A 15,280-nucleotide genomic window follows, 5' to 3' on the forward strand; every position below is an offset into this window, starting at 1 on the left:
ATATCTTCTGCAATGGAACCCTATACCAACTCAAAATAATATTTATAAAGGAGAAAACAGCAAAAAGATAATATTTGAACTATATGAAAAATATCCATGATTCCATCTAGAAACCTGCTATAAAGAATGATGAAGGAAAGGAAAAATAAATGTTAAATTAGGAAGCAAGATAGAGAAAACTGGATTTCCATTATAGTTCAACTTTTTTTGTAGTTTAGAGGCAGAATCCTATTTGCAGTCCAGGGCTGATTTTGTGATGGGGAAGGGAACAAAGAGTTGAGTTTCTAAGTACTCTAAAATTCCACTGACATTTTTTATTATATCTAATTATTTTCATTTTCAAGGGAGGTAGAAATAAGTTTCATTGCTTAACTTACATACTCACAGGAATCTGTAACCACAAAATGGTGAAGAACCACTGATAGACAGTAACCAGAGTTATAAGAATAGAAATGTCCTCTTTTGAGTCATGTAAAAAAAATTAAATTTAAAGAAGATATTTATTTCCCTTCCTTTTCTTTTCCCTAATTCTGTATTTGATGAATCTAATATTCTTTGGGTTATCTAAAACTCACAAAAATGAATAGTTTAGAAAATATCTTGGACTCACGAATCAGCACAAGGATGCCACAAATATTCAGCATGATGTTCCTGAAAGCAGGGATGGGAGTGTGGGGCTGGATAAGACAGAAAACAGAAAGCAGAAGCACCTTTCTACTCTTAAGCCTGTGCCGGGCCCATCAATTGGCACCGCCATTCTGGATGACTGGAGGAAGGCCAGCTGCCAAACATCATGGAAAAATCAGAAAACCCTTGCAGGATGTTCAAATCATTTACCTACGTTGCCAAGGGAACAGGGCGCACAGTGGGAGGGAGAGTCAAAGAAACATAAGAGTTGCCCTCTTTGATCATCCAATGCCTTGTCCACATATCTTCTCTCAACAGCTGCTTTTATCGGCTACTTCAGAGAAATGTGGAAAGCCCCCATAATGCACCTTGTGAAATCTGCCAAATAAGTGAGATTCTGGCAGAAGCAGTAAGGGGAAATATGCTCCCCAGTTGGAAATCAGCTTAGGGATAACGTTTGATGACCATCATATATCTTCTGTCACCTCTTTGCCGTCCTCATAACAGGACTTAGAGATTTATATTTAAACTCAAGAAAACATTATAACCTTCTTAAAAAATATATGGATCATCAAGTTAAATATTTTTCAGATTCTTGATATGAATTTGTTTTTTTTTAATTGCTCAATTTCTTTTTGGAAAATGTTTTCAAACACTGTGGGTCCCAAGCAGGTAGAGTTTGCAGATATCTTTCTGCAAAAGTTTTTGTACCTTTTATACCTTACACAGTTACATTTCTAAAATTAAACTCATACCCCTCTTTCTTCAGCTTTCATGATGACCTTTGGTAACTTCAGAATTAAAATCTTATCAATGTGACTCATGTGAAATAAGAGGATCATGGGACAAGTGTAATTTCTCAGGCTTTCTCAATATCTGGCAAATCTATATAGTAATATACACACATTACTTTTGCAAAGAAACTATTTCTATTTATATAATGCTTATGAGAGAAGAGCTAAAGTATTATTTGGACCCATTACATTTTAATGAGTAGGATTCTTTAAATTCTGGGCCCCAGATCAAAAATTTCAAAAGAAGTCTTTTAGTGCGGTTTTTAGGTACAAAGTAAACACAACCTTTATACAAAGGCTCCCTCAGAGCAATGAAGAATCTGCTTGATCTGCCTTTTTAAGCTATGTTTATATTTATTTAGAACTCTGTACTGATTCTGCAACATAAGACCCATTGGAATGGGTATGCGCTTTGGTCTCTAATACAATTCCTTGTATTTAGTCACAAAGAATATTACAAAAGTAAATTACAAGACTATACGTTAGACACAAGGTTTGAATTCTGGATGTAGATATGGCTTCAGAAAGAACTGGCTTCAGGATAGGGACACATCTGACTAAAAAAAATATATGATGTTTTTGTATGATTTTAGGTCCAAATGACTTCATTTTTATAAACCATTAACTGGTGAATTTTCCTCAAATTTTGAATGATAGATGCTGTATTCAAGCTAATCAGTTATAATAATGGGGGGGGGTGGTGGGAGGGACCACTGACTTTACTAATGGCAGGAGCGAAAGTGGAGGCAATATCCAGAAGCAACATCTTCCCATAGAAAAGACACCATTTTAATCACAGAGAACACAAATGTTGGGCTGGTATAATGATATTAAATATCGCTGTCATCCTAGCTATATAGTTTCCTTTAAGAGTAAGAAAATAAGTTTCTCAATATTTCATCTCAGGCTGCTCTTAGGTTATTACATTTGAAGCAAAATAATATTGCAAATAAGGCACTTAAGATTTCTGAATGCAAATGGGGTAGAAAGTTAATATTAAAAATCGAGTACATAACAGACAAGACAGGGATAAAATTATTTTATTGGTTCAACTAGACTGAATGAAGTGGAAAGAGATACAAATCACTATGAAGTTATTCCATACCCTTTAATTGTAAACAAAATGAGCTTGTATTTATGCACAAGTTTAACAAGCTTATAGATGATCATTTGAGTCAAGCATTAACAACAAACATTAAAACTTTGTAGTTCCACAGATTAAATTTGCAGCTATGCTGCCTTACTAGTATTGAAATAAATTGGTTTCTTAAAAATAGTTTTACTGGATTGTGTCAGAAGCAGGGCAGTGTTCCCTGAGGGAGGGTAAGTTCCTTCCTGGTCCCATCAGAAGGAAGCTTTCACTGTTCTGCCCTTCAGAGGCTGGGGAGGCCGGTTGTTGTGCTGAATAGGGACAGCTTTGTCACCTTCAACATTTGATAGAAGACTTCGGAACTGTGCCAGCTGGGAGGAAGGACAGAATATTTAAAGACTCAAAGGCTATTACAGTTACACAAAGCGCTTTATTTTTTATTATTTTTAAAATATTTTTTAAATTTACTTGTGAGAGAAAGAGAAAGACAGAAAAAGTGAGCAGGGGACAGTCAGAGAGACACAGAATCTGAGACAGGCTCCAGGCTCTGGGCTGTCAGCACAGAGCCTGACGCGGATCGCGAACCCACGAACCACGAGATCATGACCTGAGCCTAAGTCGGACGCTTAACCGACTGAGGCACCCAGGCGCCCCAAAGCACTTTATTTCCAGCATAATCAATGCACTGATAATGTAAAAAACTAAGTTACTGACTGCAGTGGTTTCACTGATTGGAAGGGTGGAAGTCAAAAATTACTTCACATTTCTTTGAGCTAGGTATTTGGTTTAAATGATCAATGATTGACTGGATTAGAAGGCCAGTTTTCTCAGAGTGTCAACTGGGCTAATTGGGTGAGTGACTTTCTGCTTGTTGCCTCAGTTTCTGTAGAATAAAATTTCCACCACTTTGACTATAGTCACTGTGCTGTGCCTTTTCCCTCTGCGACTCACTCCTTCCGAACCTGTGCCTTCCCCTCCCCTTCACCGATCAATGCCGGTCTCCCACCCTCTCTCCTCTGACAGCCATCATTTTGTTTTCAGCCTGTATGTTCTATTCTGCTAAAAATCTAGCCTATTTAGAGTGACTTAAGCTACGGCTGAAGGCTTCTTTGTTAAGGCACAATGTGTGATAATTTATGAGCTCTCAGAATAATCACTTTCCCACCCCAAAATATATTCCTACATTTTACTTAAAACATCACCTTACAAAAAAAAAAAACAAAAAACAAAAAACAAAAAAAATCCCGTGTCATTTAATGTAGACAGATGTTTAAGATTTCCACAAAAACACCAACTGGACTATAAAACTATTGAAGCATGAAAAAAAAAATCACAGACTTCACAGTTAAAAGAAAATTGCATAAGTGAAAATAATGATTGCAACTGAAAAAAAAATTGGTGTGCCCTCAACATTTTATCACTAAATATAGATTTAATAGAGGCAAAATTTTATACAGATGATGTAGTATGGAGCAGCTTGAAATAGCTGAGGAAAAATACTCAATAATATCAGCTATTTACATTGGGTTGTGGTGAAGAGTAAATGGGTTAATACAAAGTTCTTAGAATGGTTTTCAGGATGTAGCCTAAGTTACCAATAGGCTACATACATTGCCTGTCTTATTGGTTTATTGGCTGACAAAACACGTATAAGGCATCTAATAAAAGTTCTTGCTCAATCAAGTTATATTATCATAATTATAAACAATAATTAAAAAGATACTTTGTTGGATAGTTAATAATTAAAACCTTCAAAAAAGAACAAAAAAACCTTTGTCAACCTTTGACACAGAAGGTATGTCTATCGTGAGCCATACTTCCTCAACGTCTTGGCAGAATTTCCAGTGACAATCTTTACTTTGTGTCTCAAACTCTTGGGAAGATATTGTACAAGGTTGGATTTTTAAAAAAAAATAAGGTCAAAAAGATAGTAGGAGTTCAGAATCTCATGTTTTGTTCCTATAAAGTAGAAAATGGTTTTATAATACACATTTCTGTTTAATTATTCAATAGACCTATGGCAGGAATGAATCTTTTTCACAGGAAATGGAAAATAAACTCCTCAAAAATCCATTTGAAATCATAATGTCCCCCTTAGTACCATGAATTTAAGTGAAATTCCTGCTTTGCCTTCCTAACTCCCACTCTTTCACCTTTGCACTCTACCTGTTCTGAGCTGATACCGATGCTATCCTTACAGATGATCCAGGTTACACTCTCATAAAGAGGAGGATGAGTCAGAGAGCCAAAGTAGGTCCAGTAATCCAGGGATGAAGGAAGGAGAGTAGAGGGGTCAAAATTTGTGAATGGGGCTCGTTTGCCCTGGAAGAAAAAGAAAAGTAATGTATCATTATACCATGATTTAAAATACTTACATCATATACATATATGGTATCCATGTTATATTATCTTGGTCTATGTATTGTCTTGGTATTTGAGCTGAAAATTTAATTTTTCTGCTGTATGGTATACACTGGTGTGTTTGTAGATATAAACAATAAAAATAATAGAAGACTGAAAAATTGCTACATTGACATTTTGGCTAATCTTCTTTTCTCATTTGGTTGAACATAAACAAAGGTTAAAAAGTTTTAAAATAATCTATACTCTCTAGAAGATATTTCATTTCCAGAATAAAACATTGGTTGTCTCTTACAAAATTTTTTTTTGTTGTTTATTTATTTTTGAGAGACAGAGTGTGGGCAGAGGTGGGGGAGGGACAGAAAGAGAGGGAGACACAGAATCCAAAGCAGGCTCCAGTCTCTGAGCTGTCAGCACAGAGCCTGAAGTGAGGCTTGAACCCGCAAACTGTGAGGTCATGACCTGAGCTGAAGTTGAACACTTAACTGACTGAGCCACCCAGGTGCCCAAATATTTATTGTTTCTTTAGGAATGATGCCAGAAACTGTTCCAGTGGCAAAAGTATTGACATGCATACTAGTTATGTTTTAGCCTTATTTTATTTATTTTTAGTTTGTTTTCATTGTTTATTAGTGCCATGTTAATGGTATCTCAAAAGAATATCCTTAACTCCTGCATTTTTGTAGTGCTAAAGAAATAGAGATGATTTTCTTCATGAAATGGGGAAAAAAATCACATTTTAATTGTATATAGTTTTTATAGAATGGCTAAGCAATGTCTTCTATAGGCTTCATTCTACTGAAATAGGTGAACAACAACTGTGAAAAAGAAAATAAAAACCGAAACAAATACCTGAGTCAGAGACCTTCTCAGGAGCAAGCAGTATCCAAGTAGTACCCTGATTTTCAGAATGGTAGCTTTTGCTCTAGCCTTCCTACTCCCCACTTCCAATATGTAACTAAATGATGACAGTAGTTCTATGGATTCTTGTTCTCTGATTTAAATTTATTCATTTATCTATTTACCTTAAAAAAATTTTTTTTTGAGAGAGAAAGAGAAAGTGTGTGCATGCCTGGGTGTGCTTAAGTAAGTGTATGCACGGTGTGCTCAAGCAAAGTGAGAATCCCAAGCAGGCTCTATGCTCTCAGCCTGGAGCCTGATGCGGGGCTCGATCCTCCAGAAACTGTGAGATCATGACCTGAGCTGAAATTAAGAGTCAGTTGCTCAACTGACTGAGCCACCCAAGTGCCCCTCTTGTTCTCTGATGTAAACTAATGCATTTAGTCTATTTACCTTGGTTTTAACTGCATTTAGGGCATCAAGTACTTTCTGCAGTTTGGGGTTGGCCTGATCAACCTGGAGATTAAAAAAAAAATGTGTGTGTTAGAAGTTGTTATTAAGTCAACATATGTTTAGCTTTTTTTTTTTTTTCAAGTAGAAACTGTAACTGAAGAAAGGTAAGGTATTTTCTCTCTGCTTTGGGAGAGGGAATTTTGCTGGGTGTATGTCCCTGCGGGCCCTTGTGCTCTGTAAATTGGTCATAATGTGTAACCATTCTCAACCTAGAAACAAGAAACCTGCTCAAGAGGCAAAGCGTTTACCTGAGATCAAAGAATTACAATTCGGGGTACACAGATTGAGGTAGAAACTCAAATAGCTCTTCAGTTACAAGACACAGACTCATTTACGGACGAGAAGGATGATCATGTCAGTAGGGTTTTTTTTAAGTTTTTGTTTTCATTTATTCATTTAGAGAGAGAAAGAGAGAGAGAGAGAACATGGAACAGGCTTAGAGTCCATGCTGTCAGCACAGAGCACGACTCAGGGCTCAAACTCACAAACAATGAGATCATGACCTGTGCCGAAACCAAGAGTCAGAAGCTTACCAACTGAGCCACCCAAGTGCCCCCATGTAAGTAGTTTTTGAGAAGAGTTCATTGGTGCTGACAAGCAGGGTGAGATTTGTACTTCACAAATTTGTCAGGTGAAGTGGTCACTACTTAAAAATTTACTTTTATCAGTTCTCTCAAATAGGCTATTCTTATTCTTGCTAACTTCTTGGAATGTTGGTAGTTTGATCCAGTTCCAAGGTTCAGAAAGCAGGAGGTGTAAGACAGTTCTGAAATGGCTACTGTGGCTCCATTTTAAAATGGCTCCATGTATATCATTCTTCACACCACAGATGAAGTAGCAAACAAAACCTTGGTTTTAATTTAATATGGGCAAGATGTTCAAGGATATACAAGTCAAAATCCAGGAATTTAGCAAAACTATGATACAGAATACAATCTCTTACTTTTGGCTTGTTTTATTTTTAATTAGTACAATGCATGGCATGTTTTAAGTGCTCATTAAAGGTTAGCTAGAATTGTTCTAATTCCTGCCACGTTGTAATTTAATGAGCAGAACCCAAAAGATCCTAGAATACCCAATTTAATAATAACTTTCCTGAGAGAGAGTGAGCAAACAGAAGAGGGGCAGAGGGAGACAGAGAAACCCAAGCTGACTACATGCTGTCAGAGCAGAGCCCAACGGAGGGCCTGATCTCATGAACTTGAGATCATGACCTAAGCCAAAATCAATAGTCAGATGCTTAACTGACTGAGTCACCAGGTGCGTCAACATCTAACATTTTAAATATTAACTGAACTTTCTTTATTGGACAATAATCCCCTTAGTATTTTTTTCTGATGATACATTAAGTTGATAAATTCCTATAGCTATGAAGTAAGAAGTTGAGAAGAAAGAAAATTTGGAAAAGCTGCAAAATAGAAATTCCAACCTCCTCCAACATCTTCCCATGTTATCCCCACCTGAAACTTAATTTTCTCTTAAAAAGGGAAAAAACCAAGAGGAAGCAAAGCAACAAAGTACTTGAGAACTGTTTGCTCAACTGTAGCCATTAGTAGAATGGAGAATTTTTATTTATTTTATTTATTTATTTTTTAATATTTCAATTATTTTTGAGAGAGAGATAGAGACAGCATGAGCAGGGGAGGGTCAAAGAGAGAGGGAGACACAGAATATGAAGCAGGTTCCAGGCTCTGAGCTAATTGTCAGCACAGAGCCCGATGCAGAGCTAGAACCCACGAACCGTGAGATCATGACCTGAGCTGAAGTCAGACGCTGAACCGACTGAGCCACCCAGGTGCCTCCTGCAAGATTTTTAAAAAGAAAGACTTGGATATCTTTTTGCCTTATTTCATACTTTTTTGACGTCTGATTGGTAAGAAATGGTGTTAACTGAGTTCTGTAACTCTCTGTAACTCACCTTCATCAAAACACCAATAATTGCCAAACCATCAGCCTGTGAGGCAGCTTCAGCGAAGCTGGAGTATTTCGCAGAATTCCAGTGAACTATGTGAAGCTAAAAATGATAATGTGGTCAATTAGTTATTTATGTCACTGTGAAGACAAAAAATTATAAATTAACTCATTAACGTATGAAGATGTACTGCTGGCTTAAATAACATTTATGTGAACCTTTATCCAGTGGGTAAAAAGGGCTATATTCTCACTCTTAAGAAGGGTTATGTACATTGAGTAGAGTGGGCAATTTGCAATTTCCAGGGAAACAATGAGTAAAATTTCTTTTCCCCTAATATTGAAATTAATCAATCTTATTCCTTTTAAAAAATTGCTTTGGTATATAAAAAGATCAGGAATTTGAACTGACTAGTTTTGAACACAGTTGAAATATTCTGTCATGTGAGATACTTTTTTGTAACTTTATGGGTAGAGGTTCCTGGACAATCTAGGAGTCTTGGCCAAGAACACATTCTCTTGAGCACATCTAGGCATCTCTCAGATCATTATCTCTAGCCTAACCTCTCTGTGGAACTCCAGATCTTAATATCCAACACGTACATATGTCACCTTGATATCTTCCTAATATTTCCACATCGATGTCTAATAAGTATCTCAAACTTAACATGGCTGAAGTATAACTCTTGATTTCTTCCTTGCCAAAACTGTTTCATTTTCCCATCTTTGGAAAAGGTACCACCATCTATCTAACTGCTCAATCAAAAGCTACAACAGTTATCATTATTCTTACTTTCTCACTTTTCAATAGCCCTGTTTCAGCAAGCACATCTCATAGATTATACCTGTTCACTTGGTTCACAGCTTTACACTAGTTGCTGATTTTGTCTGCAATGTCCTTCCCCATAATCTGTCAATGGCAGCCTTTTGTCTTGAATTAGGGCTGAACACAAATGCCGTTACTGAAAAAATCCTTTTCTGACCTCTGAACACAAAGTAATCATCTGGTCAATCATATCACAGAATTAACTAATTCTCTCCATGCCACCTATTTAATTTCTCTCTCTCTCTCTCCTCCAACTCCTGCTCTCCCTCCCTCCCTCACTCCTTTCCTCAATGTGGAATCTTGTGACTAAGTGCCTCTCATCTCTAGCCTTGATTATTTTAATTTTTCTTAAATTAGATGAGAGAATCCCTGATTAAGATTCTTAGATACAGTCAGATATCCATCTAAAAAGATAGTATTAATTTAGGCTCCTAGTACATTTGAGTTTAGTCTACATTTTTTGAGGGAGAAATGGGAAGAAACATTTAATAGGTTTCTGTAGTATTAAAAGTTATTAACCAAGCTTTACAATGTAACATAAAGCCAGTTATATTTGTACACAATTCCCAAAACTTCTGTCAAAATAAAAAATGCATATACCCTGTAACCTAGCAATCCTCCTATTGAAAAATCTGCCCCACTGACGTGTTTTCACTGGGGTATAAGGTGTACGTACAGTTGTATTTGTTGTAGTATATTTCGGTAAAATTAAAAAAAAAACAAACCAATGGAACAAAAAGCAAAGGGCATTGCAATTATCCATCAGTGGAGGCCAGTTAAATAAATTCTGATATATTCATACATTGAAATGCTATGCAAACATTAAAAGAATGAGTTAGAGTTAACTCTACTGACTTGAAAAAACGATTATGATAAATTGGTAAGTAAAAAAAAGTTGCAAAACTATTTGTATTACAAATTCATTTTGTAAGAGTAAAATAAAAAGTCAACCTATATATATGGAAATATATATATTATATTTATATATTTTATGAATACATATAAAGAACAGAAGTTCTTTTTCAATCTCCCAGATGCTCTGTTGACAGTTTGATGCAAATGTTCTTGATTTTTCTATGTATATCCAGATGAAATGTCTCGAAATGAATCACGGACTTCTGTGTGAGGGCAAGTCATGAGGGTGGAGGGTGGTGGCCTAAAGCAGGAGCCCTCAGACCCTCACTTACGTGTATGTTATTCTTTGTGTCCATTCCTATGGTTAAACACTCACTCTTGGTATAGAGTCTTAATGAAGTGTGCCAACCAGGCCACACCTAGGCCACCAGTGGGTCCAAACTGGAACACGAGTAGGAAGCAAATGGTGTGGTCAGTTTAGAGCCAGAGCTTTAAAGGAGAGCAGCACCTCCTCTTGATGTTGATGTCAAGGTCATAGTTTTTAAGGCATTCTGAAGGGAAAGATGATTCTCGGGTTCAGAAGCTCAACTCCAAGTTCAGCTACCTTTTTCACATGCAAAATTTCCTTCTTTTGCCAAACTCAGTATGTGTGTGTTTGATTTCAAAAGGGTCTGGGAGTTCTCTTATAGAGACCAGAGCTCATTCTTTTGGAGCTATTACAATGGTGTCTTATATGGTAAAGCAGCTACTTGTGAGAGTAATTCTCAGTGTAATTATGTCTCACTTACTAAGTTACATTACCTCTCCAGAATATTTGACTCCATCCACTGTGTGTTCAGAACCATAGTCATTTGTGTGGCCCCAGTGAAAATGGAACTGGCTGAGCCTATAGCTTTCAGAAAGAGGACCACCTCTCAGCACTAGAAGAAAAAGGGAACTACTATTAGTTTTATGATCATAAGCTCCTGCTTATCTTTACATTTGATGTACAGCAACACTAAAATGGATTGAGTAGAACTGAAAACAAACACTAGTGCCAAAGGTTTTTTCTTGTTGGATTTTTTCCCCACATTCATGATGATGGTGTTTATACGTGTGGTGTGTCCCTGACCATTGCATTGAGTTATATACAATTCTCTGCACTCAGACTGTAATTTTGCCTTTTTCTCTTGCCAAGAAAATATATTGGAAGGTAAATGAATTATAGAGATTTCCTTGAATATGCTTTAATTTCCAAGTTTATGCATTCATTCTTTCAACAAAGACTACATAGGCAGTATGCATTAAGATCTTAATAATGTATTTTGAGCAACAAATTACTCATTATACACTTCTTACTAGTCAAAGCATAACAGTGTATCTTGACAGCTTTGTTGAGAATGCCTGTCCAGGGACCAGAAGAACGTACCAGTGGGGCAGTAAGGTCATTTTAAAATTTTAACATTGAATGACTATGCCATTTTGGAGAGGCTACATAATCATATGACTAATTAAACACACATAATACCAGATCTCATTTAATATTAACAATGGACATTGCCCCAAGGTGCCTAAAATTTAGGCTGAGAACCTTGTAGGAAAGTGATAAAACAAGTTTTGCTTTTTGTCAGTAGAGTTGCCTTATGAAATTGTCATTTAATAATTATTCAAGGAACATTTGTGAAAATCTTACCATGTAGCAGGGGTATGAAGATAGTTCAGTGACTACAGTATAGTAGCGGAGGGCGGAGATATACAAGTGTATTTATGCACAGAATAAATCTTGCAAGATTTATGCAAGACTTATTTTCTTATTGGTACCTGAGCACTTCACAACAATAGAGCTATTTTTCTGGTTGTAAAAAATAAATACATTCTTCACTCTGTTTCTCTTTCCTATTGTGCTCCTCTCTCCTCATTCCAATTAGAAAATATTCTCCTTTTTAGTTTCATGTTCTATATTCTATATTCATTATGATGGTTCATTAGACCTTCTTGGGGAAAAACACTGTTTATTTAGAGGAGGGTGTGAAGTGAACGTAAAGATTCTAGAAGATCAGAAGAGATGGGATGGTGTCATAGAAGAGAAAGGCTGAAAGAAGACAGAGCTAGAGGTTCCAAAAATCACCTTTACCACTTGNTGTAAAGATTCTAGAAGATCAGAAGAGATGGGATGGTGTCAAAGGCTGAAAGAAGACAGAGCTAGAGGTTCCAAAAATCACCTTTACCACTTGCGAGTTTTTCAGAAGTCCAAGATGCTTCACCAGATTGCAGTATGTACTACACACAAGCACAAAAGACTGAGGACGGTGTTTGTGTTTCCTAAAGTCTTATGGTTTAACTTGTCCCAGAAGAGTTAAAGAAAACATAATCAGAAGGATCTTTTGGCTCACCTGATCGGTTATCGTTGTCCTCAAAAGTTACATGGAAAGAATGTCCCACATTGATAATTTCTTTGGCTGTGGCTGGATTGTAGGAGACACTGATCGGTTTAAGAGAAGTGTCATGTTTGGCTTCACTGGTTTTAATGTCAATGGGAGATTGGTTATTTCCATTTGCAATGGGATACAGCTTGCCCCATTGTTCAGGACCTACCAAGGCAAACACACGCATACAATCAAAACTTCATCACATGTTTGATTCCAAGTTTTAGGAGTATAACTAGTTCTTTGCTTATTAGAATAGGATTAATTCAGGTATCTTAAATGATATTCTGTTTACCTTAATGAAAATTCAACATTTAAGAATGCTACTTTCCTATACTATCCTATGAAATAGTGTATTCGTCAACACCACAGTAAGTATTTTACAATTAGTACCAGATTTCTAATATACATACGAGAGGGAGAGAGAGAGAGAGAGAGATTGAGAAAGAGGAAGAGACAGAGAACACATTCTGAGGGTAACCATGTCCTAAAGGAAAACTGCTAAGAGTGCATGCAAAGTTATTATAATTAGTCAAGTCAGGCAATTCAAACCATTAACCTATGACTGTATAGTTATTTTATTTATATTTGTATTTATTTGTTTATTTTTAAAAATGCCCAATGCCTCTTTTACTGGAAAAGACAATGAGCTAGTATTTTGCCCTACACAAACAGAAGAACTCTTACCATTTTTGTCATCATATCCCCAGTCAGAACTCGCCATGATCTTCTACTTGGTTTTCTCTTCTGCAAACAAAGGTAATTCCTGGAATAAATGAGTTCAAGTCAGCATGCAGGAAACCCACCTCGTGTGGGTTTTTATAGAAACTTCTCTGCCCTTAACAGGCCACTATGTCATCATCTCTGCCTATCAGGAAATATAGATAAAAAAAATAAACAAATAAAAAAAGATATTGTAAAAAAAAGCCCACAAAGGTCAGATCAGTTTCAATCATTTTATTTTCTTATATTGTAAGAGAGAACTATCTAAATTGTAGGTTTTATAAAACCAACCCTGTTTCGCTCATGTTAGTAGAAGATATGGCTATATACTTTCATACATGAGTCTTTGGGTTTCCTAAATTAAAAATGAATTTGTCCACTTGGTATTTCCAATTTTTCTCTTGCTGGATACTTAAGCAATGCTACAAATAGTATTTTAGTAAGGAGAATAATTCATATGTTTACAGGATGATTGCAACTAGTATCATGATGTTAATTTAATATCAGATAACAAAATTACTGCTCATTAGTAATATATGCTATGTGTGAAATACATTTCACAGACACACAGGATTAGAACAAAGTCCTTCATTTTAGAGCAATGTTGGAATTCATAAGTAGTGACAATTTTATTGATATTGAAATTCAATATAGCCTAATATTTATTTTACACATCAAATTCATTTCTATTGGAATAGACACTATTACTCTGCACACTTCTATACAATTTGTAAAGCAATTTCACCACCACCACAGACACAAAAATCCTACCGAGTAAGAATTATCATTTTGTAGTTGAGAAATATTGAGAGACTTCACCAAAACTAGCAAGAAGCCAAGAAGCCAGACTTCAGCCCCAAGTCCTGTTGCTTTCTTCACTGTACCCATTGTGTGACCTATGAGGTGGGTGGTCCCTTAATTCTCCTCTTACCTCTACAGTTCTTTTATTCCCAATGTAAGCCTGAACCAAGGTAAGAATTACCCCTGTTGAGGGATCAGATAATATACGAAACTTTTCAAGTAGGCAAAGAAAACCAATTTGGATGTATCAGACTCTGGCTAGGTCCATGTAACCAAGGCTCTAAACACACTCAAAGGGAATACAACCAGAAAAATGAGCTTTCACAATAATGCTTTTTCATGTCATGGTAGTCATTACCTCCTTTCACACTCTAGAATTGTCTGAGGTGTCTGGGCTCCTTGAAGGAAGAGGAGATTCAGACATAATTCTTAGCTAGGTTGACTAGAGAGACATATCGTGTGTCTCTTTTTGATAAATAATGGCCAACTGCCTCAGCTACGTGGGCTGTGGCTCATGAACAGAGTAGGGAGAGGTCCAAGCTTCCATTTTATGCTCTGGTAGGCAGAAGGAAATATTATTTAAAGGGAGCTTTTTATTAAAGTACCATTTATTGAGCTCCCAGTATGTCTCAAACGCTGTGTTGGAAACCTTACATGCATTAATTCATTTAAATCTCACAGCAACCAAATTAGCCACTAAACTCTGTATTCTGCATAAGAAGGCTTCACAGAGGTAAAGATACCTCTTATGGTTACAGAAGCTTTTAAGTGGCTACTTATAAGTCTAGAGTTTAAATGTAGATCTAACTCCAAAGCTTATACTCCTTAACCTTCCACTGTCAATAAATGTCCACAGACTTCCACTTGACTCTATTTTCTGGAGGATTGGATTAGTTGATCTGTTCTGGTCTGGCTGAAAATGACCAATAGTCAGACTTGGTCATTGCACTTACTTCATTCCAGAGTTGGTGTTTCAGGTTGTCCAGAAGTTCATGGAGTAATAGAAGAAGGTACTCTTTGCCTTGTACTTGCTTCCTAATATTTGCTATATTGCTAAAATTAACTAAACACAGAACTACTATATTAATCAATATATTTAAAAAACATATTTGAAGAGGATGACCTCTTTTCATTATATTGTTATGTGATGATTCATCACATGACTATTTTAACATTCAATGTGGGATGGTAATTCATTTAACGTTTTTGGCACACAATTACTTCAAGCCCTAACAATTATGACCTTTTATTCCATTACATACCTGGGTGTGTTTGTGTACTTCCACAAGTGGAAAACTATATAGAGAAAGGATGTAAAATTTAATGAGCTCCTATGGTTTAAGTCCCAACACCCCACCTATTTACTTTTATCCCTTTTTTATTTGCTTACAAACTTTTCCTCTTTCAGCTTAATATCTCTACTCAATTCAAGATTAATCATTTTGCACACTTTACTTTCACCTATGTCCTTCCCACCTCCACCCTCTTTTCCTGCTGCAGGACTGTGATCTTTGGACTGCTTTGGCATACCAAG

At 36.3% G+C, this 15,280-nt stretch overlaps 1 protein-coding gene across 3 annotated transcripts; it reads right to left on the reverse strand.

Annotated features, from left to right (window-relative positions):
* Positions 1-2,765: 2,765 nt before the first annotated feature.
* On the reverse strand, positions 2,766-12,946 carry CA1 (carbonic anhydrase 1). Of its 3 annotated transcripts, XM_077771254.1 has the most exons (7): positions 12,910-12,946; positions 12,190-12,387; positions 10,619-10,737; positions 8,144-8,239; positions 6,166-6,228; positions 4,678-4,833; positions 2,766-2,882 (listed from the first exon to the last, which is right to left on the reverse strand). In XM_077771254.1, the coding sequence occupies exons 1-7, from the start codon at positions 12,944-12,946 to the stop codon at positions 2,766-2,768; spliced, it is 786 nt and encodes a 261-aa protein (XP_077627380.1). The 3 variants fall into 3 exon arrangements, with proteins under 3 accessions (XP_077627380.1, XP_077627382.1, XP_077627383.1); XM_077771256.1 differs by lacking the exon at positions 12,190-12,387; XM_077771257.1 differs by lacking the exons at positions 10,619-10,737; positions 12,190-12,387 and having other exon boundaries at positions 12,910-12,924.
* Positions 12,947-15,280: the final 2,334 nt, after the last annotated feature.

Source organism: Crocuta crocuta, unplaced genomic scaffold (genome assembly GCF_008692635.1).
Source record: "Crocuta crocuta isolate KB4526 unplaced genomic scaffold, BGI_CrCroc_1.0 scaffold235, whole genome shotgun sequence".
Taxonomy (NCBI): domain Eukaryota; kingdom Metazoa; phylum Chordata; class Mammalia; order Carnivora; family Hyaenidae; genus Crocuta; species Crocuta crocuta.

What these genes read in the sequence shown, in the direction of transcription:
- CA1 (XM_077771254.1), bottom strand. Translation starts at nt 12,946, where the DNA reads ATGGCGAGTTCTGACTGGGGATATGATGACAAAAATG. An exon ending in TAAATGCAGTTAAAACCAAG is followed by an intron (nt 4,834 to 6,165) that starts GTAAATAGACTA and finishes TTTTTCTTCCAG; the next exon opens with GGCAAACGAGCCCCATTCAC. An exon ending in TCGGTATCAGCTCAGAACAG is followed by an intron (nt 2,883 to 4,677) that starts GTAGAGTGCAAA and finishes CCTTCCTCCCAG; the next exon opens with CTGGCACAGTTCCGAAGTCT.